General features: G+C 50.1%; 2 protein-coding genes across 2 annotated transcripts; one reads left to right on the forward strand and one right to left on the reverse strand.

The window, feature by feature from the left end:
* The first annotated feature begins 57 nt into the window (after positions 1-57).
* On the forward strand, positions 58-3,863 carry LOC308192342 (protein Wnt-4-like). The gene is made up of 5 exons (XM_080585820.1): positions 58-1,279; positions 1,627-1,865; positions 2,585-2,716; positions 2,882-3,024; positions 3,389-3,863. Exons 1-5 carry the CDS (start codon positions 1,215-1,217, stop codon positions 3,854-3,856), a joined length of 1,047 nt encoding a protein of 348 aa, XP_080441946.1. The 5' UTR covers positions 58-1,214; the 3' UTR covers positions 3,857-3,863.
* An 881-nt stretch (positions 3,864-4,744) lies between these two features.
* On the reverse strand, positions 4,745-18,948 carry ACRBP (acrosin binding protein; the record flags this gene model as incomplete). Its single annotated transcript, XM_080575826.1, has 9 exons — positions 4,745-4,884; positions 5,478-5,564; positions 5,637-5,795; positions 5,900-6,079; positions 6,282-6,414; positions 13,018-13,423; positions 13,986-14,094; positions 14,236-14,330; positions 18,438-18,948. Coding segments are annotated over 9 exons (1,794 nt in total), but the record flags the coding sequence as incomplete, so codon positions are not given.
* Positions 18,949-27,659: the final 8,711 nt, after the last annotated feature.

Raw genomic sequence — 27,659 nt, forward strand, 5'->3', positions numbered from 1 at the left:
AGAAATGGAAAGCCTGCTGCAGCAAAGCAGTTGCTCGGGTTTGGGAGGAAGGCTGATAAACCCCAACGCTTTTCAGACCTTGTTGTGCAGGCAGATGTAGACGAGCACAGCAAAGGTGTTAACCTGCTTGCAGGCACACAGAGGAGGTGGAAGAACCGTAACAAGGCCAGAGCCACAGCGTTTCGCTCTTTGAATGATTCAGAGAAGAAAAGCAGAAACCTCAGGGCTGAGTGAAGATTATCACCTTGCAGAGACAGCAGACGGTACTTCCCAGGCCCAGAGAGTGAACAGCAGCCTTTGCTCTCAGGATGTTTCATGCAACTCACATCGCCCTCTGAGAAGAGGAGCAGCCACCATGCTACGCCCTCCTGGGAGACGGGCAGAGAGAGCCCCTCCTGCCGTGGGGGAAGGCAGGGCCAAAGGGAGACCTGACATGGGGGGAAGGGGGTGTAGAAGGGAGACCTGCCAGGGAAAGAGTTAAGAGAGCCAGGAAGCTGCCGGGCTGTGTCTGTTTGCTGTAGCTATGTGGGCTGCAGGGTAGGGAAGAAGAATGTCCAGCCTGGAGGAGGCAGATGAGGGTGCCTCACCAAGGACAGTGGCTGGGGAAAAGGCAGGCAGCAGGTCTTCCCCTCTCTGCCCCCATGGACTGGCACAGCAGGGAAAGCCTCTGGTTCCCCAGGACTTGATGACAATGCGGTGTCGAGCTCATGTGTCTAGCAACAGCTGCCTGAGAGCTGCGAGGCTTTTCTTGCATGGAGAGCTCTGTGTGCTGCCAACGGGATCTCAGGCTGCTTCCTGCTGATGAAGTGACTTGTCTACGGAGGAAGACGACCAGATCACCCGCTTACAGGACATCAAACACCAGGGCTCAGGCACTGATGCCATCCCCAGCCACGTGAGCTACCTGTGATGGGTGCCCACCTCAGAGCCCTAGTTCAGAGCTCTCCCACAACACTGCCGGAGCTGTAGGGGATAGCACTGCATGAACGTGCTCCATCCAGCAGGTTTCTGTGGGCCACCGGGTCTCTGACGCTGACAGGCACAGCAGGGTAGCCCATGGTTGTTGCCTGGGACAGGGGCTACCTCTTCTCTGTGCAGGGCTGTGCTGGAGCTGCTGTGAGCGCTGCTGCCTGGCACAGGCAGCAGGAGGTCGCTGGCAGGGATTTGGGTGGCTGCCGCTTTGTGGCTGAAGGTGGAGTTAGGCCAAGGACGGGATGGAGATGGTGTGGCTGTGCACGGTGCTGATCCTGATGCAGGACGTCCTTGCTGTGACTTGGCTGTAAGTATACTTTACACGTACTATATAGGTTGAAAAGTCAGCTGGGGAGGTGCTGTTTGTGAAGAAAACAGGCAGATCTGTGAGAAAGGGGTGGGAGAAGGAACCTTGGCAACCCAAATGCAGCATCTGAGAAGGAGCATCTCTGTGAGCACAAAGGGAGAGGGGCAGTGTACATGGAAGAGATGCAGGCAGGGGAGCAAAAATGTCCAATTTGCCACAGAGAAGAGGGTGCACATCCCCTTCCCTGCCCATTTTTCCTCTAAAATAGAGCTATAGAGGGCTAATCCTCTGCAGGCATGACCCTGTCTCTAGCCCACCTATGAATGGGACTCTCTTCTGCCTTACAGGCACCTGGCCAAGCAGACGTCCCTGCGGGGGGCCCTCAGGGACCCTGGTGTCTGTGCAGGTCTGACGGGGCTGGTGGAAGAGCAGGTGCGGGTTTGCCGTCGGCAGGTGGAAGCCATGGAGGCGGTGAAGCGAGGAGCGGAGCTGGCTGTAGAGGAGTGCCAGTACCAGTTTCACTCTCGCCGGTGGAACTGCTCCACCCTGCAGGAGCTGCAAGTCTTCGGCAAAGTCGCCATCCAAGGTCAGCAGGGGCAGGCAGAGCTGGCAGGGTTGGCATGGGGTCCCTTCAATATGCAGTGGGTCCCCTTGGTGTGGCTTCCTTCACATGCTAACATAGCTGCTGACACAGCAATTTTTGCAAATATTAATATTCTACCTAAATTTCATCATTTGGCCAGTCCTGGCTTTTAGGTCCCATCTGGACCATGCTGGGTATCAGCTCTGCAGACTGGCAGATCTTGCCCCTAACCCCTGCCACCAGCCCAGCCCCCAGGAATATCAGGTCAAATCAAGCCTTTTGCTTCAAGGTCACAGTCCCTTTTTGTTTCAGGCCTGGGAAAAAGGATCTGCCTATGTCTCCAAAACCAATCTGCACAGGTTTTGCACATGCTTGCACAGGAGGACACATACAGGGAGAAATAAACAGGGTTTCTGTGGCTTCTCACCCCCAGGCTCCCCTTTCAGTTGCCTCTGGGCAGCATGGCTGCTGACTTCTCTCCATCAATGGGACATGAGGCCCAGGAGCTGGAGGTGCTGCAGGCTGGCTTCAGGCCTCAGGAACCACAGCACCGGGTGAACGTCCTGATGGTGATTTCTCCTAAGCAGTCTTCATCTGAATGTATTGATCCTGCATGCAATAACAGCCTCCCTCCCCTGCTGCATCTCACCGATTCCTTCCCCCTCTCCATGAAGGAGAGCTCCGAGCTCAGCAGACCGGTGCCCTTTCTCACCCCGGTGCAGGCACACGGGAATCTGCCTTCATCCATGCCATCTCCTCTGCGGGTGTTGCCTTTGCCGTGACTCGTGCCTGCAGCCGTGGGGAGCTGGAGAAGTGTGGCTGCGACCGCAAAATCCGAGGAGTCAGCCCTGAAGGTAATGGAAGAGGCCGGGAGCAGAGCTGAGGTGACAGAGGATGAGATCCATGGGGCAGGACCTCACCAGGGGAAGAGACCTCCTTTTGCTTCACAGCCCTCAGCACTTCTGGAGCTCCTCCCAGGGCCTCTTACTTTTTATCTCACGCCTGCTTTCCCTCTGCAGGTTTCCAGTGGTCAGGCTGCTCTGATAACCTGTCATATGGGATTGCCTTTTCTCAAGCCTTTGTAGACAATCCCGAGAGGAGCCGCGGCATCTCTTCCAGCCGAGCTCTCATGAACCTGCACAATAACAAGGCGGGGAGGAAGGTAAGGGCAGGAACAAGAGCTGGGAAGCAAGCTGAGCTTCTGGGGCTTTCTCCTTGGCTGGGCAGAGCTCTCTCCAGCCCCTTATCCAGAGTAGCAGTTCAGGGCAGCCACGAGCTCACAGAGCAGGTCTGTGTCCTGCTGCCCTGCTTTGCCCTGCCTTGCCTTGCCTCCCTCTTTCTCCCCTTCCCTTCCCATCCCTCTGGTTGATCCTGCCCTCTAGCTGAACACCCCTTCCTGAAGGCCCCAGTCAGGCCCCATATGGGAAGGCTGTGAGGGAATGGCAGCTGCCTGGGGCTCACCGGCATGGGGCAGGTGCCCCACATCATGTCCCAGATCTGGCTGGCAGACACCTTCTTCTCCCCAGGCACTCCTGGCCCACATGAAGGTGGAGTGCAAGTGCCACGGCGTGTCAGGCTCCTGCGAGGTGCGTACATGCTGGAGGGTCATGCCCCCCTTCCGCAAGGTGGGCAACGTCCTGAAGGAGAAGTTTGAGGGGGCGACTGAGGTTCACCCCCAGCGGGTCGGTTCCCGCAAGCTGCTGGTGCCCAAGAGCTCTCGCTTCAAGCCCTACACAGCTCACGACCTGGTCTACCTCTTGGCCAGCCCAGACTTCTGTGACCGGGACCCCCGGCATGGGGTCTTCGGTACCTCTGGCCGCCAGTGCAACCGGACATCCCCGGCCATGGATGGCTGTGAGCTCCTGTGCTGCGGCAGGGGCTTCCACACCACGCAGGCCGAGGTGGTGGAGCGGTGCAGCTGCAAGTTTAGGTGGTGCTGCTCCGTCAAGTGCAAGCAGTGCCGCCACCGGGTGGAGGTGCACAGCTGCCGCTGAGGGGGCACGGGGGGTGGCCGGGGACTGAGCAGAAGACAGCCCACGGAGAGGCGCACAGCGTGGGGGGAAGCAGGGTGGGTGTGGGGGAAACCTGTCTGGCTCTTTCTCCCCAGTCTCATCAGGATTTTTGCAGTTTAAACTTGTTTTCCAGACAGAGGGTTGGAGGACATAGGCCCCAGAAACCCTTAAACATTAGAAATAAAGCAGCTGCAACAGAAAGCAGAGTGTCTACTTTAACTCCTTCCTCATGTGCCGTGTTTAGACCTGGAGGTACCTGGCTCTGCTCCTTCCCCTGCACTGGGAGGGGACGAGGCTGGGGTGGAGGCCTTGTCCTCAGAGCCTTATCACACGGGCCACATGGGCAGTGGTGAGCAAGCAACACCAGCGAGCCATGCAGAGGGAAGGGGGGAGTCAGCTCAGATGTGAGAGGGGTCTCCAGGGGTCTGACAGAGTGGCAGCAGCAGAGCGAAGGGCACAAGTTAGGTTTGTGGTCTCTTTATAAAATAAGACTCAGCCTTGGGAGCGTTACTGATTGGTATGGGCCTGCAGGGGCAGGAAGGCCAGAGGATGCTGGGGACTTAGGCACTTGGGCTGGTGGGTCTAAATCCACGTCCTGGGACCAACGCCTTCTCCGATGCTCAGCCACTCCTTCGGCTGGAGAAAACTCTTTCGGGAAGTGAGTTTGAGTAGACAGCACAGTGAAATGCTGTTGAATGTCGCTCCCATCCTGGTGTGCTGCTGAGCAGAATGCAGAGCAGGTGCTCAGGTGGGAAGACCTGGCCACGAGGAACTCGCTGGCCAGCAAGGAGTCTCTGAAGAGCCGTCCGAATCTGTCCAGGTTCTCTGCATTGCCACGGCTCCAGAGAGCCTGCTCTGGAGCCCTGTGCCTCATGTGCATCTCCCACCACTGTGCCTCACCCTTCGGTGAGGCTGAGGAACCTCTGGTGCCACCGCCTGACTTCCTCCTCTCCTTCCTCCTTACTCAGCACCTGGTAAGTCTGGTTTCTGAGGCAGCCATGGCGAACCACCTGAAAGGAGAGCCTGAGTTCATAGGGTTGGTACTGCTGCCCATCCTTCCCCTGGCAAAGGGGACTCCACGAGGGATGGCATTTTTCAGCAGCCGTGGAGGTGGGGCAGCCCCTCCCCATGTCACAGACACTAGAGAGGAGCCCACCAGAGGGGAGAGCCTGCTTGAGAGTGCTAGGGAGTGGATGATAGCTGAACTGTGTTTCCCTGCAGCATACAGGATAGTAAGTCCTCTGTCCTGCTCTGGGGTTTCTGGGTTTTGTTGCTAGCTAGGAAGCACACAGTATATGGGGGAGATGCTCCTCTGTGAGAGGCAATACAAGAACATCCGTCACTGACGGATGGGAGGCTCCCCACGGCTTCCTCTGTCTGTGAAGACACCTCTTACTACCTCTGCATGAATCCCACTGCTTCAATTACATGTCAGCAGACCTTCTGTGCTTGGGTCAGTAATTTTGAACCCCCTTCCCAGACACAACCAATTCTGTCCTGTTGGAAGGAAAAGCACTGGACCAGTGAGCTCTGCAGGGATTTGGAGATGGCTGGAGCATGTGGGGCCTTGGAGGAGAAGGCGAGGTCACTGGCTGCTTCTCACCCTCTGGTTGTGGAGGCTGTGCTGCAGACACTGGTAGCTCTTGAAGGCGCAGTAACTGGGGTGCTGAACTCCACCCGAGTCGCAGATCTGGGGAGATGGGAATGAAAGCCAGGGGTGGGAGAGGAGAAGGAGAGATGGGAGCACCCACCTGGCACCCACCTGGCTTGGGGTGTCCCCAGCTCGGAAGGCGGCATACTCTGCCTGCAGCCAGAGCATCACACGAGGGTCATCGCAGCCCTGGGTGGCTATCTGGCTGCACCAGTACTCTGCTCGCAGCCCTTGGGAAAACTGCATGCTGTAGGGCTCTGGGAAGCCGGTCTGCAAAGGAGTGGGATGAAGAGAGCTGTGCTTCTTCCTCCTCCCCACCACCCAGAGCAGGCTGCCTTCGCACAGGCCGGCTGCAGAGGCAGGGTGCTCAGTACCTTGTTGCCTGTAGCCTGGTGCTGGGCTGAGATCTGGGGGTTGATGTAGGTGATGAAGTTGCCTTTCCCGCAGTGAACACGCCTCAGGTTGTTGAAGTTCTGGCATTGCTCCCTCTTCAGTGAGCAGAAGGCACAGTCAGGGCACAGGTCCATGTGCCGCCGCCCAAGGCTGTCGCACACCTAGGGTTGGTGCAACAGGGAGGTCAGGGAGAAAGGAGGCAGGGGAGCTCCCGTAGCCCTGCTTGGGTCTTGCCTACCCAGTCACCCAGCTCAGCTACTCCCTAGAGGTGGTACCTGTAATGGCAGTGCTGGTGAACATTGTCAGTACTACAGGGAGCTCTGCAAACAGCGGGGGGGCGAAGATGGACTTCAGCATCCTTACCGAATCTCCAAAGCCGAGGATTTTTTCTTCCATCTCCTTCCAGGCCTGGGTGACAACTGATGAAACACAGATTCCCTCCAGCACTGCATAGCACAGGATCATCACTGCTTCCTTCTTCTTCAGGGCTAAAAGGCTGGCAAAGAAAGGGATGGAGGAAGTCAGTTCTCTTCCCTTTTCATGAGCTGAAGAGACAGACCCTTAGATAAAAACAGAAGGGGTGTGGGGAGGAGGAGGTGCAATGGGGGAAGGCAACCCCAAATGCAAAATGCTTCCTGAAGAAACCTTATAATCCTGGCCAAACTGCACAGAGGAGTGGGGATGTCAGCAGGGTCTGCATGTGCTTGTGTAACATGTTGGATGGGAACGCATTCAGGAACATGTGAGAGGCACTGGACAGGCACAGGTTCAGGAACTTTTCCAGTACCACTGAAGCAGCTGCTGTGTAGTTCTGTCCGTCCAACTGCACAGCAAAGGGATCTTTGTTAGAGCCTGCTGAGTGTTGATCACAGGGCAGCCCCATTGGGGTCTGAAATGGACAAATTATTAAGTCTCTCTCCTGCTTGAGACAATATTTTTGATGGAAAGGGGAATAAACTGGTAATGATGGTGAATTAAATTTTCATTCAGACTGATGTGGGAAGCCAAAGGCAGAAAAATTAAGGACAGTATAAGGATAGATATTGACAATAAGAATGTTTTCCATCTTAGGAACAGCAGAAATCATAGACTGGTATTAGACAGGGATCATGTGAATTATCAGCAATGAAGCAGAAGAGGTAAAAACACTCATTAAATATTTCTCTTCTGTGTCTGGAAACAAATCCAGTGATAAACAGATAATTTTTTTTTTATCTGGCAGAAAGTAAGAAGAAAAAAGCAGCAATTAATTATATTAAAATGTTCTTAAAATCCATGCATGAGCTAACCTGTATAGAGGATTTGTCCTAAGACTGACTGAGACTTCTTGGAGACCTTCAGATTAGCCTTAAAGAGAAAAGAAATAGGTGGAGAACCTGGAGGGAGGTCATTAAGACGAGATTTCCTACGGCCTGGAAAAATTTCACTGTAAGTGAGAAGCTGAAGAAGCTGGACTTAGCTGAGCAAAGGCACTGTTGAGTGGCCAGTCAGTCAGTCTGTCCTTTTACCAAGGTGGAAGTCAGACGGAAGGCTCTGTTCTTCATCAGATGAAGAGCAATGACTTATAACGACTGGAATTCAGGGTGAGATGAATTCAAATCAGAAATTAGCTGCATGAAATGAAGGATGTTTACCATGAGAGCAGCTTATGAGACAGTTTATCTGTGGCTCGGCTAAAGATTGATAAAGATATCCCAGATTTCAGTCAGGAGGAGGGCTATAGCTCAGCCATGGGATACTGTTTTTTCTTCAGGGATCCCCAGGCATGGCTCTATGTGTCCTGCGCTGGGCATCAGGAAAATTTGCCAGATCTGAAGGACAAAAGAGATCAATCTCCCTGCCAATAAGCTCTTGCAATTACATTCTGCGAGAAGATAAAGTGCTGTAAGGAGCAACTGGTGTTCACAGATCCATGCACAGTGGAGCAGTTTATACTGTATGTGCTGAAACGTGTGAATGCCAGGCATTTGCACTGTGTTTGTGTGTGCTCTTGCAAATATGTGTGAGCATTAGGACTTGGGAAGAGGTTTTGGGCACCTGCTTAAGAGGACACATGCACTGGATATGTGTGCAGGTGTACATGAGCATTTGCCTTGTTTGCTGTGTACGTATATAACAGGAATTGTGTGCAGTCCATCACACATGCATACAAGAGCAAGAGCTCAGCAGGCTGCATGAGGTCCAGCCCTAAGACATCCCTAGGGCCTGCCAAGGGCGAAGGAATTCACGGCACATACTCTGCACTTGCAGCAAGTCAGAAGCAAGTGATCCTGTGCCCAAACAGCTCACACTAAGCAGCAGCAAATGAGCATGTCAGGATCTCTGAAGGCATCACTCTCATTTAGGTACAAGAGAACCTGGAAAATCTCAGTCGTAGAAAATATCATGAATGCCTCCATGCTAATTTTTAAAAAAAGACATTATGGTCAAACCTGTCTTATCACAGCGCTGCAGATGCTGCTTGAGCCTGCATTGAGACAAGAGAAGTTGTTGTTTCAACACACATTGTTGTGCTGCACCCTGGACAGGCTGCAAATGGTATTCCGAGGATACAGACACAGGAACAAATTGCAGCGGCGCCAACCCACCGCACATCAACAACATCCACTGGAAAAATGAGGGCAGTTCAAAACCTAGAAATCTATGCATTGCAAGCCTGTGCATATATAACTGCAATGCACCACACTGTGAACAACCTGGTCATATGTTTGTGGACGGAAGATCTGAGCTCAGAAAAGACAAAAGAATGCAAATTCAGGACAGCAGTAACAGACACAGCTGGAAAGAATGAAAACGTGCCAGTGAAAAAAAGGGAAGCAAAGCCTGCTCATCCTGGAGACAGCACTTCCAGAACCCGCAAGACCCTTATGTCTACTCCTGCATCCCTTGACTCCATATGATCTTTTTTTTCTTGGTTCTTCTGTAAACACTCACAGGAAAGCTTTTGAAATTTTAGCAAAAAATACCTCTGGTCTGTACTGATCCCACATGAAAACCCTGTCTGTGGTTGTTTAATAAAACCCTCTCAGCATTTTACTGTGACTGGATGCTGGACTTCACTAGAAGAGGAAGCAGGCACAGCCTGCGGGCACACCTAGCACTTCTCCTCCATAGAGAATTGCTCTTTGAGTGGGAATTACCTAACACTTACAGTTTCTCTCTTTCAAGCAGCTGCTGCAGAGCAGCCCATGAGATCCAGATTTCTTTGTCCGCTGTGCTGATAAACCCGTGACAGCTGAAGGGAGTCCCTGCCAGCACTCAGAAGTCTGACTGCTCATTCGCAGTTGGATCTTGGCCTTAAAAAACTGGTAAATTAGCTGGGTCATCTTGGTGGGACTCACAAATTTGATTAATGACCTGACATTATTCTCCAAAAATTACCTGAAACGATTTACCCGCAAATATATCATCATCGCCTCTTGTTCCACTGCTCACTTGTTATGCCAGTGACACGTTTTGATTTTATTGCTTCTTCATCAAACCAGGATGATCAAGCCATTAAAGTGAGAGGCATATTAACAGTCATTAAACACGGTATGAATAGCTCTGGTGTTTTCCTCAACAAGGTAGAAAAACTGTCCAGCTTTCTATACTTTAAAAAAAAATAATAAAGCAAATAATTGACAACCTAAAGCTGAGAATGTGACTGTTACTAAACGGGCTTAACAGCCTTTGCTTGCTCCTGCACGTGCACCAGTCCAGCAAGTGCTGCCCAAACAAGATGCAAATAGAGGACTGCAAGGAAAAGGGGCAGTAAAAGGGAACTCAGCTCCAGCCTCTTCTAGGAAGAGTGCTTCCATAAGTAGCTCATAAGCAGCAATAAAACATCTGCTGAATGTTGATGACCTACTTGGTTCAGAACAGAGTCTGTTCTGAGTCTGATCTCTTCACCCAGGTCAGAAAGCCTCATACTCCTGAGCACTGCCCGCTGACACTTTGCTGTTGGCCATGTTTGCAGAAGCACACAAATTGTGTCTGTAGCATCCGCTCACCCATCCAGGAAATTGAGTCGTGCCATCTGCCTGGGGTTACCAAGAAATTCTGCTGCTCTCTATTTCACATCCATTTCCTGCTCTATCTCTGTTCTACATCTCCACTGCGAAGCTTTCTGGCCACAACGGCTGCACGTTTGTGTGTTGGTTTACTAGCACCAGGTGGGTGAGGTAACTCTACAACATCCCCAAGTGACAGCTAGCCCCTGAAAGCAGCTTAGAGGTAACAGGGGAATGGTTCCCATCCCGCATCACCAGACCCAGGGACAGGTCCTGGGCTCCTCCCTTGCTTGCCAGCACCTGCAGTCCGTGACGCCAAGGCTCTGGGCGCACCCAGGGCCACCGCTGGTTTCCTGGCACCACAGCTGGCAACGTGGTGCTCAGAGAAGCCCCCCGCTGCTACCTCTCTCTCTAAAAAAATAGAGTTGAGAAGACTCTGTCATCTGAGATCAGTAATTCCTCAGTGGCTAAAAGAGAAAACTTTGGACGACAGCCCATGCTGTTTTAGCAACTCAAGACATGGCGTGACACATGCACAGCCTACTTCACTTCATGTGGCATCTCTGAAGAGGGATGGTTGACAACATCCACTTCTCCCTCAACATAATGACAAGGATTTGGGCCATTAACTTTCAGCTGCTGAACCTCCCTCATATTAGCTGGTTGCGTGAGGCAAGCAGAAAAGACGATAAGGAGCAAACAACAGCTTTCCAGCACTTTATGACTTCTGACTTGTGTGGGTTGCTGTAGGAAACTAAAACCACTAAGGGAAAAGACGATGTTAACAGCCTCAGACAGAAAAGTAGATTACTTTTTTTTTAAAGCATACCCATACAATACATCGTATGGTTATAATGTTGTGAAGCCAAAAAGTCTTTGTTGATGTGTTGTGTCACCTGGAGCAATATGTTCCAGCCCATTCAGAACAGAGAAGGGTTTTCTAACAGTACATATTAAGAATAAATCTTTTTGAATCAGTGACTATAGAAAAACATCTCTCTAATTCTTCGTGAGCTGACTAAGGGGATCTCTGGCCACCTGACATCACCTTTGACAATTAAAGTCCCAGCGATGCCTTAGCAGCCTGCGGGTGGCCCAGATGCCAAGAAGACAAGCCAACTGGCTGATAGCAGCAGGTAAACTGGTGCAGGAGTCATTGGAAGAAAGGGACGTAACACCTGGCCAAGAGCTAGCGGGTGCAGACTGTGGGAAAATTTGTATTCTTTAAGCAGTTACACTTTGAGGTAAACTTTTGACATTACATTGCCTGAAGTTCCTGTTGCAAATGCTAACCAGTGCAAAAGCCCAGCCAGGTCCTTGTTAAATAGGAGGCTCTGGTTTCTAGGACCTGAGGTTTCCAAGTGCTGGCAGGGCAGCCAGTTCCCTGTCATTCGCCTGGTGAATCCTGGATCCTTTGTACCATGAGACCTAACTCCTCTTCAAAGTAAGCCACACAGAGTGATGATATGGAAACAATTAACGGGCCCTGGACTTACCAAACAGCCAAATTTTCAACAACAACAACAAAGGAAATAAAATAAATAAATAAATGTAATAAGAGACACGTATTTTCCCCCACAATGAATCACTGCTAACAGGACTACCACAAAAGTGTGCTGTGAGTTTTTCACCTTTCTATTTTGATATAATTGCCATCTCTCTCTCTCTAAAGGTCACAGCTAGCTTCACCAAGCACCACAGAGCAGCTGCCACAAGCAGGGCCGAGCAAGGCGGGGTGGATATCCTGCTAGACATATGACTGCAGAAGATGTGCAGCCCTGGCTTCTCTGCCCCGTCACAACTGTGTGCACCCGATGTTAAACCAGATGCTGAACAGCACCCGTGCGTGCTGACCAGTCCCACCCGTCACTATCACTCTCGCTGGAGTGGAGATGCCTCAGAGCATTTTGCTCCTGTTTCAGGTCATGTGCTGAAGTCCCCTTGTGAGCAGACAGGATGTGGGGAGCAGTAAAGCCGACAGGCGTAGCCCAGCTCACTTTTTTATCTCACTTGAATTTAAGCTTTGCTTAGCATGATTGATGGGGCTCGGCTGTCAGGCTGCAGACACAGTCAGCATTAGTGCCTTTGAGGAACTCTGCAGCAGAACAACGAGTGTCATCTGTAATCACAGCAGTCCCTCGGTAATCCCAATATAACTAAATCAGAGCAAGGCTCAATTTCTGTGGCAGGGAAGATGAACGTATCTTCAACAAAACGTAACTTTGCGTTAGCGTACATACACCAGGAGATATTTGCTGGGCAGTAAAAGCCTCCTACAATGTTAGGAAGGAGGATGACATAAGCTGCAGCCTTGTACGGGAACAACTATAGTTTCAACGATATGCTGCAATTTATTTTTGCATGTAGAAGCGGGATCTGAGGCACAACTGTAGAAGCATGCAGTGTTTTCAGTAGAAAACACGTGTGCAATCACGCACAAACTGATGTACTTACAGGAATATCACTGGCCCGCAACAAAGTGAAACCAAAATTACTTATCTATGAAAATCACATTTGGACAGCCCATTTATGACTTTGGTAAGCAAAGTAATCTTTGCATTACAGTCAGAGGAAGTGGTCCTCCACCACAAAGTATGAAAGGTTCAAAACAGGAGTAGCACTGGTCCTGCCAAGGCAGCCTGCTCTGTGCTCCCAGCTCTGTTTCCTGGTTTTTAATTCTTTCTTGGGCTGCTTTAGTTCTGTCTGTGTGAGGACAGAGCACAGCTCAGGGCTCTCCTCAAACCAGGCTGTTTCAGGAAACACCTGCTTGATGTTGCATGGAGGTGAGCACAGGCAGACAGTGGTGCATCCCAGTGTCCCAAAGACCTGTGACCGCAAGAAGGCTCCTTCTGCAGGTTGCTCACACTGCCAGCAGACGTGAGCTGGGAGGCGGATGGGCGCAGGGGTGATTACACCGCGCAGCTGGCTGCAGGATGGGGATGTATCATGGGACACGTGCATAGGATAAAGCCCTGACTGAATCTCAGGCACGGTCAGAAGGCACTTTACTCACATCGCCAGGCCAGGAACATTTCCCTTTGAGGACTGCATGCACGGCATACAGCAACCAGCGCCCCACCAGGTGAGGAGCTGGGTCTCCCCCTCACCTGCCACGGGGGGCCTCCTCCTGCATCCCCTCCTCGGCATTGCTGGGCACGCTCCCCAGGTCTGACGTGGTGTTGGGGTCTGGAGTAGAGTCCTCCATGCCCGCCGAGGTCTCCAAGGTGAGGGCCAAGCTGATGAGCTGCCGGACGCTGTGCTGCAGGCGGCGCTCCCAGGCTCGCTCTGCCTGGCTGTGGGATGGTGAGGGGGCCGGGGGGGCCGGGACCGGCAGGGTTGGTGGGGGCTCAGGCAGCCTCCTGTCCCGCGAGGGTCTCGGCACCTCTGGCAGGGCTAGGGGGAGCTTCCTCGCCAAGGGTTTCTGGCTTGACAGCGCGTAGGAGTACTTCAGGAGCTTGTCCACGTTGGAGTGCAGATGGATGTCGGTGAGCGAAAGAGGTGCCTGCTCCAGTGCTGGGGAGAGAACAGGACAGGAAGGCTGGGGACCAGAGCTGGCCTCCGTGTCTGCTCTTCGGGAGGTGGAGGGCACCTTTCTGGGGCCAGACAGAAAGCTGCCTCCCCATAGCTGTGACCAGTCAGCACACATGCTTCCTGCTGCTGCACTTATGCATACACATGTGGGACTGGGAAGGTTTCTGCCAGTCTTGTGACCCTTCATGGAATCACAGAAGGGTTGAGGTTGGCAGGGACCTTTGGAGGCCTTCTGGTCCACATCCCTTGCTCAAGCAGGGACGCCCGGAGCAGGTTGCCCAGGGCCATGTCCAGGAGGCTTTTGAAGATCCCCAAGGCGGGGGAGCTCCACAGCCTCTCTGAGCAACCGCTGCCTGTGCTCCATCACCTGCACAGAAGAGGGGATTCCCTAAGCCATGTGCTGGCGTGCTCCCACCTGTGTGTCCACCAGTCCCACAGCATACCATGGGCCCAAACCTCATACCAAGATTTTCTACAGGGAAGAGTAGCTGTGGGCAGTCAGCAGGCAAGCAGAGGCACCCAGAGCATCCCAGTACAGCCATACCTCCATCTGTAGGGGAGCTTTCATCCTTCGCCTGGAAGCCCACAGCATGAAGTCTCTCTGCTGGATGAAGAAGGCCTTTTGGAGGAGAGAAACTCGGACATGGGATTCGCTGAGTGGAGAGAAAAACTAGAGTACTACCGTGTCCTCTTACTTTCCTTCTCACCCCAACCTGGGCTCCTTTCTCCTAAAGCCGGCACCTTCCTTCTCGCAGGAGACACTTGTACCTCCCAACCCCAGCCCCGCTCCTCACCTTGATGTAGAATTTGTGCTTGGAGCAGCGGTACTGTGCGAACTGGCAGAAGGTCTGGAACCACCGTGCCTCCGGGAAGGCAGAGCAGACGGGTCCTAGAGACGGGTGAGAGACAGGGGAGGTGGGGACAGGACGTCCCTTGGCCTGAGCATGAACACTGGCACCTCTCAGATGTGTATTTTCAGAGCATGCTTGTGGTTGAACGGGGAGTCAGAGGTGTCTGCCCCCATGTGGAGATCACAGCGTTGTGCTGTTAAAACCACCAAGATTTCATGTCACTTGTTTCCCTATTCACCATCCAGGGGTTCAGCTCATCCATCTGCCCTTTTTCACATGGTATCTTCCTTTTTACATAAATCCAAACCTCTTGTTTCCAGGACCTGATAAGGTCTCTGTTTTTACTCACAAATCTCAGAATGGTTGAGGTTAGATGGGACCTCTGGAGGTCATCTGGTCCAAACCCCTGCTGAAGCAGGGCCACCTGGAGTATAGTCCTTGAAGGCTTAAAAGAAAAAAAGGCAAGTAATGGTGTGATGGGTTAAGTGATGACGGGATCAGGCCTGTGCCTTGAAAGGTACTGCTGACCTTACTGGGTCAAAAGCTGCAGCTCTTCCTGCAGTGATTGCAGGAGAGCCAAGGTCATGCAGGAGAGACGAAAACCCTGGGAGATTTTGGGAAGGGGGTAATTTTGTGTTCCCTGCAGGATTGCTCTGCTCATCCCTGTGTCTGTTCATTCCCACAGAAGAGCCTCAGGCTCTATGTGCTTGCCATTTCGGTCTGTCTTCTGCCTCCAGACCTGCCCCACAAGCTCCTCCAGCCATCCTGCCCACTCCCTGCAGCTGGCTGTGAGCCCAGAAAGAGTGGAGGAGCTGCTCATGATCCTCCTGGCTCCTCTGGAGTCCAGAAGAAGCCCCTGTGGTCCCATCAAAGCACTACACCCCCAGCCCAGCTACATGCAAGCAGGTGGAGAAAACTTTAGAGAGAAGAGTATCTCTTCAGGATCCCTCAGAAAACAATGTGGTGACCACAGGAGTGTCCCATGAAGGCCTGCCAGTGAGGGTCACGTGCTGGTGGAGATGGAGGAGATTAGCAGTGAAATTACACTGCTCTTGCTACTCTCCCAGTGTGCATCTTGTTCATAATATAAACACTTGTACATCTTTTGTTCATAATGTGAGTGCCTATTTTTCAGTCCATCGTTATTCAGTTCTATAGGCAGCTGGAATTAGATCAGACAAAGGCACTCTGACGAGGGCCCATGCACTAGTAGGCGCATGGCAGCCAAACAGTGGAGGTGTAATTGTGTCTCCTGTACTTCTGCATGCAGGAGAAGCACGTGGCAGCATCTCACCTTGTGCACAAAGCCAGCCACAGCACGCTGCACAGTCAGGTGCTCTCTCTCCTCCCCCCATTTATTGCCAAGCATGTAGTAATTGGCGTATCACATTGCCCTTGAAACCAAATTTTTAGGCATTAATTGTGCAGAGACCAGAGCATCCCGTGCTCTTTTGTTTTTAGCTTAGAGTTGAATTTGGTTGTTAATTTTGGCAAAAGCAATGGACAGGACGAGAGCTACAAACATGAAAACGGCCTGAAATCAGGGAAATTGAAATCAGGGAATACAGACCTTTTGCACCAAGTAAAGGCAGATACAGACAACATGATGAATAAGACAGCAGTCTTCAAAGGGAGTGAGAAACACGTAATACATGAAAGGCAGAAAACACCAGTGTTAAGTGCACTTTGGGCTGATTACTTGAGAAGTGGCCCTATGCCATGCAATAAGCAGGAGGCCGTAACCCTGCCTAAATCATACCTCTTCCCTTGTGCCAAGCATACAGATTCACTAGCAAAAGCAGAATTTCAGCCGTCTACCAGAAAAATGCCCAATGTGATGGGAACAAGCCTGACAGTCCCCTTGCCCTTTGCCCTTTCTTTGAATCCTCTGACCTTTTTGCCAAGAGGAGCCTTTCCACTATTACATGTTTAATTTAATCCATGAGATCTTTTGCTTCTTTCCTGTGCTCTCCCTGCCCATTTGCTTGCTGCAAGCAGCTACAACTCCTGTTGGATGTCAGGAGGCCCTCTCTCTGGACTTTGTGGCCAAGTCCATGTGCAGGATCTCCCAGCACTGGGTACTTCCATGGAACAAGAACAATTAATTAACAATTTCACCTTCACTGAAAGGTGGAGCCAGCCAAGATGTTTTCATACACTCATTAGGGAAACATCATCCTGACTCGGTTCTTCCATGGCAAAGAACATTGAAAGGTTATGTGTGCACTTTCCCTGTTTAAAATACAACCTACCAGCTTTCCTGAGTGCCACACATACGAAGCACGATTAATGCTCATGAATATTTGGAAGTAGAAAGCACTGCCAGTTATCTGTGAGGGCAGTATAGACAAAAACATGTGAGGGCACATGCCCTACCAAGTTAACCCCTAGGCTCCCGAAACATGTCCCTACAGAAGTGAGGATGCCTGGGACTATGCAGGTCCCAGCGGGCAGGAGCTAAGCTGCTCGTGTGGCCTCAGCAGTGAGTCCCTGCTGTGAGGGAGATGAAGGAGGCTCCAGCGTGAGACAGGTAAGGACCAAAGTGGTTGGCCTACAGCATTGTGGGTTGGCCTGCCGTGCACGTGCTGAGGAGAGAGGGTCCCAGAGCAGCAGCGGGAATATCTCCAAGCACTGCCGTGCCAACCATGGTGTCCCAGAGGTCCACAGTGATGGGGTGACAGACATTGCCTGGAGGAGAACCAGCAGCAGCCCTGTGGCACCCAGAGCCTTGGTATCATGGACTGCAGGTGCCAGCAAGTGAGGGAGCAGCCCAGGACCTGTCCCTGGGTCTGGCAATGCGGGATGGAACCATTCCCCTGACACAGCTGCAGAGGCAGGCAAGAAATAGTTGCCCTCAAGCTGCAGTCCAAATAAGCACAGACAGTTGGCTGATCATTCAGTTCATTGACGTTCATAGCTAAATATAAAGACATATTTTTAATGAGAAAATTGTTCCTATTTTTTTTTCTCTCTGAAGAAAAATACAACAGAAGTAGTCCCAAGTTTTTCAGCTGCACAGATATAATTATGCCACTTAAATTCACTGATGCAGGGGTTCAGGGAAAGGATGATTGCAGAGATTTAAAGGGTGCTGTTGCTATGGCACTTTCTGAACTGGGATGTTTCTCGTCTACTGAGATGTTAAACACTTAAAAAAGCAGCTTATCAGCTCACGGTTTCTTAAGGGCCTATGAGAACCTATGAATCAAGCTTCTGAATTAAACCCTAGATCTAGCTGGAAAGAGCTGTTCAGTTCATAAGATGAACTGTTAGGAAGAGCCAACGAGACTCAGTGTGCTTCAGAAAGAGGTGGCGGCTGTTATTTTACTTTTTCCCTGCCTCCCCACCACACACAGTTCAATGGAGGTGTGGAGGAACTGAAGAGCTGAGTGAAGGGCCATCGGTGTGGCCAGAGCTTCAGCCTGTTACCTGTGGAAAGGTGCCGGGGAAGCTGCACTTGTTCAGTCAGGTGGAAGGCCCTAGTTTACAGACAGGTAAGAGTAGCCTCACGTTCATCGGCCCTAGTCCTCCTGGGAGACTTCAGGCATCTCAAAAACTGCTGGAGGGACAACACGGCAGGGCATAAGTGTTTCAGGAGGTTCCTGGTTTGTACTGATGATAGCTTCCTCCTCCCAGTCATGGAGGAGTTAATGAGGAGGGATCATCCGATGGACTTCACACCCACCGATAATGAGGGGCCTCTTGAAAGATCTGCCCATAGGATAAGGCTCCAGAAGAGGGGCCCAAGAAAGCTGGTGAATATTTAAGAATCACCTCCTTCAGGCTTAAGAGTGGTGCACCAGGAGGCCTGTGTGGATGAACAGAGCGCTCCTTGCCAAACCCAAACACAAAAAGGAAGCATACCGAGGGTGGAATTAAAGGTGGGTAACCTAGGAGAAGCACTGGAAGGTGTGACCAGAGGGGAAATGAAACGACCCTTGGAGGTTTCCAAAATTTATCTGCACAAAGCAACGGTGATCTAGTGCTGGGACTGTCCTGCTCTAAGCTTGAATTTGGACTACACACCCACCAAAGGCCCCATTCCACCACTGTTCCTGCAATCTGGTGGCGTTTTGGCAGCTGGTGACAGCTGGGGCGGCATCTGCCACTGCCTCGGGAGGTGGGGTGAGCACCCAGTGCCCTACCTTCAGGGACGTGGCCGTGGTTCTCCTGCTGGTCCAGCTGCAGGACGGCGGGGCTGAGGCAGCCCCATACCTGCCGCAGGTGGCAGGACACTTGGGCCTTCCAGGGTGGGCGCAGGCTGGAGAAGAAGAGCTGGTATTCGCTGTCAGACAGGGGGCTGCCTGCGGGAGGCACGGGTGGCGCAGCGGCAGACGTCAGCCAGATCAGCAGGCCTGGGGAGACAGCAGGGACTTGTCTGCCTGGTGCCTCCGGAGGTGCCCACGGCGCAGCTTCTGCTGCCCACCCCTCCCAGATGCCCCCTTCACCACGAGCAGCCCTGCCCAGCACACCAAGGACCGTTGGCAGGACTGGAAGGCAGTTCAGGTCCAGCAGGGTGGTCTTGTGAGAGATACGGGGCAGGAGGAGGTGTGAGCTGGAGGGGACAGCAGCAGGGATTTCCAAGGTCCCCCCAGCCTGGGTATGGTGTCCCAAGGCCCTGCTGATGCCCCTGGGAGGCTGGGCAGCAGCTGGGGGGGGTCACTCACCCACCAGGGAGGGCAGCCTCAGCATTTCTGCCCCTCTCCTCAGCACCCCTGTCCTGCTGACCCCTCTGCTTGGTGTCCTTGGCAGCAGCGGAATGAGAAGGCGGTGGTGTCACAGCTGGGACACCGGGGACAAGGGGACACGAGCCCCCCCTGGAACCAGGGGGTGGGAAGGGCTGGTGGGCACTGGGATGAGCAATGCAGGGGACCCGAGGCGCAGGCTGGTGATGTGGGGGTGTGAAGGGGCTTTGGCACCACCACGCCACAAGAGATGAAAGAGCTGGGGCAGAGAGCAGCTGTCAGGGGACATGGTGACAAGGCAAGCACAAGGAGCAATCCAGAAGCCTGGGCTGAGAGCTGCCAGCACAGCAGACAGTGTCGGACAGCCCAAAGGAGGTGTAAGCATAGCAGGGTGCTCCTGAAGAAGTTGTTCCTAGCGCAAACCCCAGGAGATTCAAGCCGCTCTGCTCTGCGCAGCAGCTGCAGAGAGCACTGCGGGTGCACCAGCTGCAAGTGTGGGGCATCATCTGCCAGTAACCCCAGCGGCCATGCAGGCTGACAAGGTGAAAGCTCAGATCACTGCAGCCATGCATTGCAAAAGCATCTGCCAACAGCACGTAGCTCTGCGCTTCCTTACAGGAGACAAGATGTCATTTGCTCCAGGAGCAGGAAGGCAACAGTTCCAAAAAGCCAACCATTTAACAATAGCATTGAATTTTAGGATGTTTTCACAGCTTCTTACAAACACAGAGACAATTTTTCAGCTATCTCTTGCCACTCATTAAATAGGTGACACTGCTGCAGCTCACAAGGTTTATGTGATTCCTCATCTCCTCTTGCTGAGCTTGAGATGCATTGCTTGTAAGCTGATTTTAGACAACTCTAGCACCCTCAGCTCCCCAGTTCTGTTAATCACCTCTGCTCCCCAGTGACAAAGGAGCCCAGGCTGAGCTCTGTCATCACTGAGCAGCTTCACAAGGGAATGTAATGCTGACCTCAGTGGCTGATAGAAACTGATTACCTAGGGAAGCACACCAATGTGGCATGACATGCAGTGTTATCACAGGAGCTCCTATTCAGATTTTATGGCATACAGAAACAGGAAACATGAATGAATGGACCAGAGTCTCTGAACATACACTGAGAGCTCAAATGCAAGGCAGAAGATGAAAGAGCTGACAAGGAGATCATCTGTTGTTGATATTCTAGTAGCTAAGGTGTTAAGATGGTGTTTAGTGATGTGAGGACAGGTTGGCTGCTTTGTACTTCCCACATATTTAAAGCGGCTTGCTCAGGCCCAGAGCCCAGCTTACCTCTGTGGACTACCCTGGATTTGGTTCAGGTTGTCAAAAATCCTTCAGGAAGCTCTTATGGTCCACAGGTGCATGGGGAAACCAAACTGCAGTGTGTACCGGGCAGGGTTGAGAGATGGTGAGTGCAGGAGAAACTGCTCTGCCCTTCAGCTGTGCTTGTGCCAAGTGGCTACGGGACACTTGTATTGCAAGTTTCTGCAAAGAATAATTTATCCTTGGGGCAAGGATGAGGACAGGAGAAACAGGAGTTTGAACAGGAGTCATCAATGCACCACGCTGGGGGGGTGGTGGTGTCTATTCCTTAGGGAATGACAGTGGTCTGTGAAGTGAAGCACGAGAGTGATATTAATTCCAGTATTTCCTGACATCTGAGAGTTAAATTGGCACCTGTAAGGCTGCACCACCACAAGCTGTATCGTTTATGCACTGAGGCAGATTTGTGACCTGATTTTCAGGACCACCACAAGACCGAGCTCCCAGCAGACCATGTTCCTGCACTAGTCAGAGCTCAGCGAGCTTATGTATACTGATGTAACCCCCGGGCCTACAGCACACCTTACTGCTGCAGTAGGTAAACACAGCAGCAGAATAGCAACACATTGCTGCTACAAGGAAAGGAGATGCATTTTCCTTGTAGCTACCTGATTGCTGTGCCCACAAACACCACTAACAGCAGCAATGCTTGAAAACCTCTTGAAAACCCCAGGACTGTAGCTCACAAGCCCTTCTTCCTCTGCTACAAGGGGAACATTGTCCCTTCCTTCACTGGGCTGATAGCAAGCATCCCAGGATCAAGGTGAATGCACAGAAACGTGCTGAACATGACATGATGATGCACTTCCCCAACTATTTCTTTTCACTCTGCCCCGTGCAGGTGCATGGTGTGTGGTGCACAGCCTTCAGCACAAGACAGCTAAAGGCTGTGACCAGAGATGGCAAATACAGCTAGAATACCCTTTCTGGATTTCAGCTAGGCCTTTGACACTCTTCCACATAAGATCCTAATGAAGACGCTGCTGAAGTATGGGCTGGAAGGGCAAGCAGTGAACCGTGTTGAAAACCGGCTGAACTGCTGGGCCCAGAGATCAGTGGTACAAAGTCTGGTTGGAAGCCAGTGATGAGCAGTGGGTCAGTACTGGGTTCAGTCGCGTTCAGCACCTTCATTAACGGGCTGGATGATGGGGTAGAGTGTGCTCAGTAAATTCCCCGCTGACACAAAGCTTGGGGGAGAGGTTGACTCACCAGAGAGCCACACAGCCATCCTGACGGACCTCAGCAGGCTGGAGAGGTGGGCTGACGGGAGCATCCTGAAGTTCAACCAGAAGTGCAAAGTCCTGCACCTGGGGAGCAACAACTCCAGGCATCAGCACACACTGGGGGCCACTCGACTGGAAATCAGCCCCACAGAAAAAGACCTGGGGGTCCTGGCGGACACTGAGTAGAACATGAGCCAGCAATGTGCCCTTGCTGCTGAGACTGATGGTATTCTCGGCTGCATTGGGCAAAGTATCAGCAGCGGGTCAAGGGAGGTGATCCTTCCCCTCTGCTCAGCAGTGGCCACGTTTGTTAGACTGTGTCAGCTACATGAGTTGCACTGGGGGGTGGGGGTTGGATTAGGGGAGAGGATGTCCTGTCAGCTCGGAAAACTCAAAAAGATGGAGGTTGCAAAGATCAGGTAGGAATTACAGAATCAGTGTCTTGCCCGGTAGCCCCGTGCTGAACACATCCTCCCGGTAGCCACAGCCGTGTGGGAAGGGATGCGGGTACCATCTCACTCAGAGCAGGGCTGGCATCTCCACCTCCAACGACAAAAGCATTAGACAGTGTGATGAATTAAACGAAAATGATATGAACTGATGGCTTTAATAACAGGTTACCTAATCTTCATTCTGAGTTGCACTTCATTTTTGTAGGTTTACTGTCACTGAGTGAGAGCTATTCGAATGTGCTGATAAATATAGCCTTTACATTAAGATTAGCACTCATTTTAACTTGGTGGATATGTTAATCTATTCACATTTATAGAGGCACAGTACAGTTATAATGTGCATTAATCCAGAAACCTAATTTACATTTTATTTTGTTAGGAAATAATGAATGAAGCATTTTTTTCCTTGTCATTTAGAAAATGGAATATTTAATTGATTGCAAAAAACAGTATTTAAAAATGGTTTCGTGAATTAATAATACAACCTAAAATGGAGTGGGCTCATACAAGAATGCTTGAATGAACTGCTCTTGTCTTTTTAGGGCAAGAAAAACCTTACCACAGTTAGTCCTAGCGCAAGCAGGGGGTTGTGCTACAGAGCTCCAGAGGCCCCTTCCCACCTAAATCTCTCTGTGGCAAATAATTAGAATCCTTCAGGCTTTCAGAACAAGGAAATCTCATTGTCTCATACTTTTTCTGAATGCTTGTCATTGATGTGTGAAAAATAATTCCAACCTTTTTTTCCTTCCAGCTTCGTTTTCAGCTTTGAATGAGTTATCCCTTTAGTGGCAATGACCCAATCCACCAAAATTAAATTGTACAAAAACTAAATTGTGCAAAAATTAAATCCTCAAAAAACAGCCCAAAGTAGGCAATTTACAGAACATTTTTTCAAACTAGGCTTTAGCTTAGTGTTTATCACAGGTTTGCCTGTCCTTAAGATGTGGGCAAAAAATTATTATGCTTTTTTTAAACTAATGTTTTAATTTCTTTTATGCATTCGGAAGAATAAATATAAATTACCATAAATTAATCAAGATGTTGGACTATTTTTGTAAATGAAATGCATTTTATTTGATAAAAACAGCCATGTGTCTCCTGATACTGTAACCACTAGGCAACAGAGTTGGAGAAACTTCCTTCAGTTGTCTTTTGAAAGAAAGATAGCACACTTCGTTTTCTTCTGCTAGTATTTAACTCTATTAATGCGTTACCCAAGAAAAGTTAAATGCTTACGGTCAGCTTGCAAGTAGATATCACCTCCCCAGTGGAAGCCCGCCACGGGAGAATGAAGAAACTCAAATCACCCAGCCAAAGAGAGTATGTATGCTCACTGCCTAGCAGTAGACTTGAAAGACAGCACTTAGTGTTAGCATCCTGCCCCCTCCAGTTTTATGAAGTGAGAGAACATCCATTATTATTTTGATTTTTAACACTAACCAGGGAGACAGAGGCATACAAAAGGACCTGTGGGACCTCGGGTCTACAAGAAGAACCAGGTGCAGTAAAGAGCTCCATCGCTCTTCTAGGCAATCCAGACAAACAAGCAGATGACAAGGAATTATTCTGTCAGTAACACCTCGTGCAGGACATGAGTCCCAGTAATAAAAAGCTGACAGGACCATAGTGAGGGAGGACTGGCCAGGCCCTAGAGGTCCCTTCCCACCAGCATCTCTAGGACTGTGTCCTTCTTTACATAGCAGGTCCACATGTAGCCACAGAGCCTCTTATAAATTTGTCTTGTGGAGGTAACGGAGTCCTTTGATTTCTCAACAGTAGAAGTGATACGGGAGACTTTGGGCCTGGACTTGTTGAGGGAGAGGAAAGATCTTTCATGTAATTAATTGTTTTATTAATCTTTGAAACACAATATCCTCTTTCTGCTCAGGCACAGAAATAAAACCCTTTGCACATGGAAACAGACCTTTGCATGTGGTCTGTTCAAGCAAAGCCTTCTGCAAGCTCCTTAGCCAGAAATCTAAACCATTACTGACAAGATTAATGTCTTATTTAAAGCATTGCAGAGATGATATTGATGCACTGGTAGGTAACAAGGAAGTAATCTCGATCAGACAGTCATGAGTAATCATAGCCAGGTCTGGTACACTGGAATATCAGGACAGGACAAAACAAGCATATTTGACACCAAGTTTGCACCAAGGCATCCTTTTACTTCACATCAGATTTTTAATCTTGGGTGTTTGCTGTTCCCTTGTGCCCATCACCATCATTGTTGAAAGCATTAAGTTCAACACCAGATGATCTTGAACCCTCTTTTCAGTGGTGCCCGGTGTCAGGAGAAGAGCAATGGGCACACACTGGAACACAGGAGGTTCTCTCTGAATATTATTAAGCACTTCTTTACTGTGCAGTTGAAGCACTGGCACAGGTTGCCCAGAGATGTTGTGGAGTCTCCCTCCCTGGAGATCTTCAGAAGCTACCTGGACGTGGTCCTGGGCAACCTGCCCTGGGTGTCCCTGCTTGAGCAGGTGGGGTGAACCAGATGGCCTCCAGAGGCCCCTTCCATGAAGCAGAACTCCAGTTCCAAGTTCAGGTGATCACATTATGTTAAACAACCTACCAACATGCGCTTGGTACACGAGCAGTGTGCCTTGTCCTCCAGGAGAAATGAAACACCAGCATTCCTGTCCCCAGTTTGCATGAGACTGCCAACTGTGGTTGCATTGTAGCCTGAGCTCAGGCACCTCAACATCCTCCCACACTGTCACTGAAACTTCACCTAGCTAAGTGAGCGTTAAACTACCCTTCATCTCTCTCCTTTCTGGGACTTGGAAGAAAGTGCCACCCGTTCCTCTGTAGATGCTGGAGGGGAGCAATCTTGCTGTTATCGGTCTGTAACTACCGCTCCCTGACAAGGTGCATCCATATATCTGTGGTGAGAAACATTCTGCGAGGACCTGGTCTGATTTTCAGCCTGTATAAGCAAGTTATCTTTTAGGAATACTTTTCTTCTCTGCTGCCGACTTGAGTCTCTGAACTGACCTACCCAGCATTTTAAGCAAGCCCTAAGCTCTTCAGCAACACCACCTTTCACCTGGAAACAGCCAACTGCCACTTACCCTGGCTTGTTCTGCTATAGCGTGTCTTGCTACCCAGCGTACACCTGACCTGATTTAGGACTGACAGCACTCCTACTTTGAAGGGGAAGCTGAACCAGATGACCTCCAGGGGGTCCCTTCCAATCAGCGTTTCCAATGCCATTATATATACACACACACAGTTACTGTCTCATAAAATTTCATCCCCAATAATCTAAGTGAATACCACCAAGATACTCTACGATCGAGCTTGAAGTACTGTCCTTCAGCACGCAAGCCTTACACGACCAGTTGAACACACAGTAACAGGCCGTTTACCACAGCGCTATGGAGCGTATAGTGAGGTAAATAATATTTACTTAATACGTAATAAGTAATTAAGAGTGCTTAATTAAAGCTATTGCTGAGCAGTGGCAACTGTTTTACCTGTGGCGACACTTTTACTTGTTAGATTTGTAACGGGTGACGAAAGCCTTGCTGGTCCAGGGTGACAGCTATGGCTGGAACAGTTTCCACACACCCTGCGTGTGGCAAAACGCACACAAGAGAAGAGTCCCAGGGATGAGAGATTACTGAAAACATTTGCTCACTGCAAATGGGTGTACTTTGCTAGACAGTCTTATCAACGACGCTTGCCCAGCTAACCTAGGAACGATGCCCACCATTAAGACAATTAGAGCTGGAGAAGATAAACCAGTCATTTGTGTGCACGATCAATTTTTTATTAATAAATATGCTTAAAGAGGCTGGCAAAAGTCTTACTTCTTGCAGTGCTGCATGGCTCCAGCTTCTTGAAACTGAGATTTGACTTTACTTGCTATTACCAATCACTCCAAGAGGCAATTTCACCAGTTCCACTTAGAGGGTGGTTGTGTTTCATTGACAGTTACTCCAACAAATCTGCGGGTTACCCAGTTCTTTAAAGGAGTTCATGATTACTTTAACACAACCCTTACAATCGTAAACTTGTAGGTGAGATGAACTTCTGGATGCTTATTCCAGTGATTATAACAGTGCTACAGGCAACTATTAAAAGCAACCTTTTCAAAAAATCTTATCAGGTCATTTTGACAGACTTTTTTGGTTGTTGGTTGTTTTTTGTTTCGCTACTTCTAGTCAAAACAATTTTATTTTATTGACCTGGAATTCTTGCTTGTTTTAAAGAGAAGCAATTTGCTTATTTGGTATGTATTTTGCATCTAGACTGGTATCAGCTGCTGTTAGCTGACCTGTAGCAGTCCTCTTGACGTCCTTAAAGCCCAGCACAGCACTGTCTCTTCTCTGTCATTTGAGGCTTTCCCTAGCATTCCAGAAACTGACAGAGAACAGACCACAGGTGCCTTCAGGCGGTTTTCACAGGGCTACAAATGGCATTTACTGAAGATTACTGATCAAAATTGTTCACCCCAGTGGATGCTATTTAAAATCCTCCTTACTGTTTGCCTGGGAAGTACATCATCCTAATATGACACCAGCACCAACACAGAATAAATATTTACAGAACACTTCCCCCTCCTCTCATTACAAACAATTCTGCTATCTGCAGTTGCCAATGGACACGTGCCATGTTCAATTATACCAGAAACAAAAGACATTCTAAAAAAAGCTGCTTATGTTTCTAGCCTCTTCACTTACAGGCTTTGTTTCCAATGGCTTCATTTTTGTACTTTGTAATTTCTAGCTTCTATTGATTCTATTATTTCCCCCCTTTGGTTATTAAATATTGCACAGTTACTGTCTTCATTCCTTCTCTTCCAACATTAGTTCTTAAAGCCCTTTCATTTTTAATCTGTCACTGTAAGACTTTTTAAAAGTCTTGGTTTTCATTCACATTTTTGTTTAAATTTCCTCTTCCTGTAAGTTTGCTTTTGAGCATCCCCTCACCTGCAGCAAACGTTCCCCGAATGCTACACACCACTGGACAGAATTTCCTTTCACCCAGCAGAGGCAGGTCACAATGGCAGGACCAATGGGTCCTGTTTCCCCACCTAGCACTCCTCTCAGTTTTCTGAACCCGGCCTAGGTGTTTCTCACGTGTTTTGTGTTAAGAGTAGATGGGATGTTCCACCTATTTGCGTCCCTGTAAACAACCAAAAAGCCTAGCAGGAGCTACGAACTGTAAAATAACAGGGATTGTTCTCTTCCCAAAGAACACAATGGTAACCTTCTGCCCAGGCTTTAGCCTGAAAACAGGTGTATTCTGGTCTACCTCCTCCCTCAGTGACCTGTACTGACTGCAGAAGACCTGACTTGCGTTTCACAAACTAGAGGTACCCTGAACAGAACTGCGTCTGCACGGTAAGCAGTACCTAAGCAACAGGTCACCCTGTTTCCTGGGTTGGCATGCAATAACCCCCTGCCCACTCACTGCATTCACTTTACACCATATGCATTTACAAAGTACTTATTATCCCTAATCAGCAGTGGCTTTGTAAGAAAGCCACCACTTCAAACACCTCTCTAACCCGCACTTCCTAGAGATCTTGCTGCTAATGTTGGCCATCACAATCCAGTGATTACTGATCCAGTGATGGCCAACATCCCATCAAAAGCAAACCATTTAAAATAGTTTTTGCATCCTTTGTCACCCCTGCACTTTGCCAAAAGCCAGTTTTCAACTTCA

This window comes from Anser brachyrhynchus, assembly GCF_964034855.1.
Source record: "Anser brachyrhynchus genome assembly, chromosome: 1".
NCBI lineage: Eukaryota > Metazoa > Chordata > Aves > Anseriformes > Anatidae > Anser > Anser brachyrhynchus.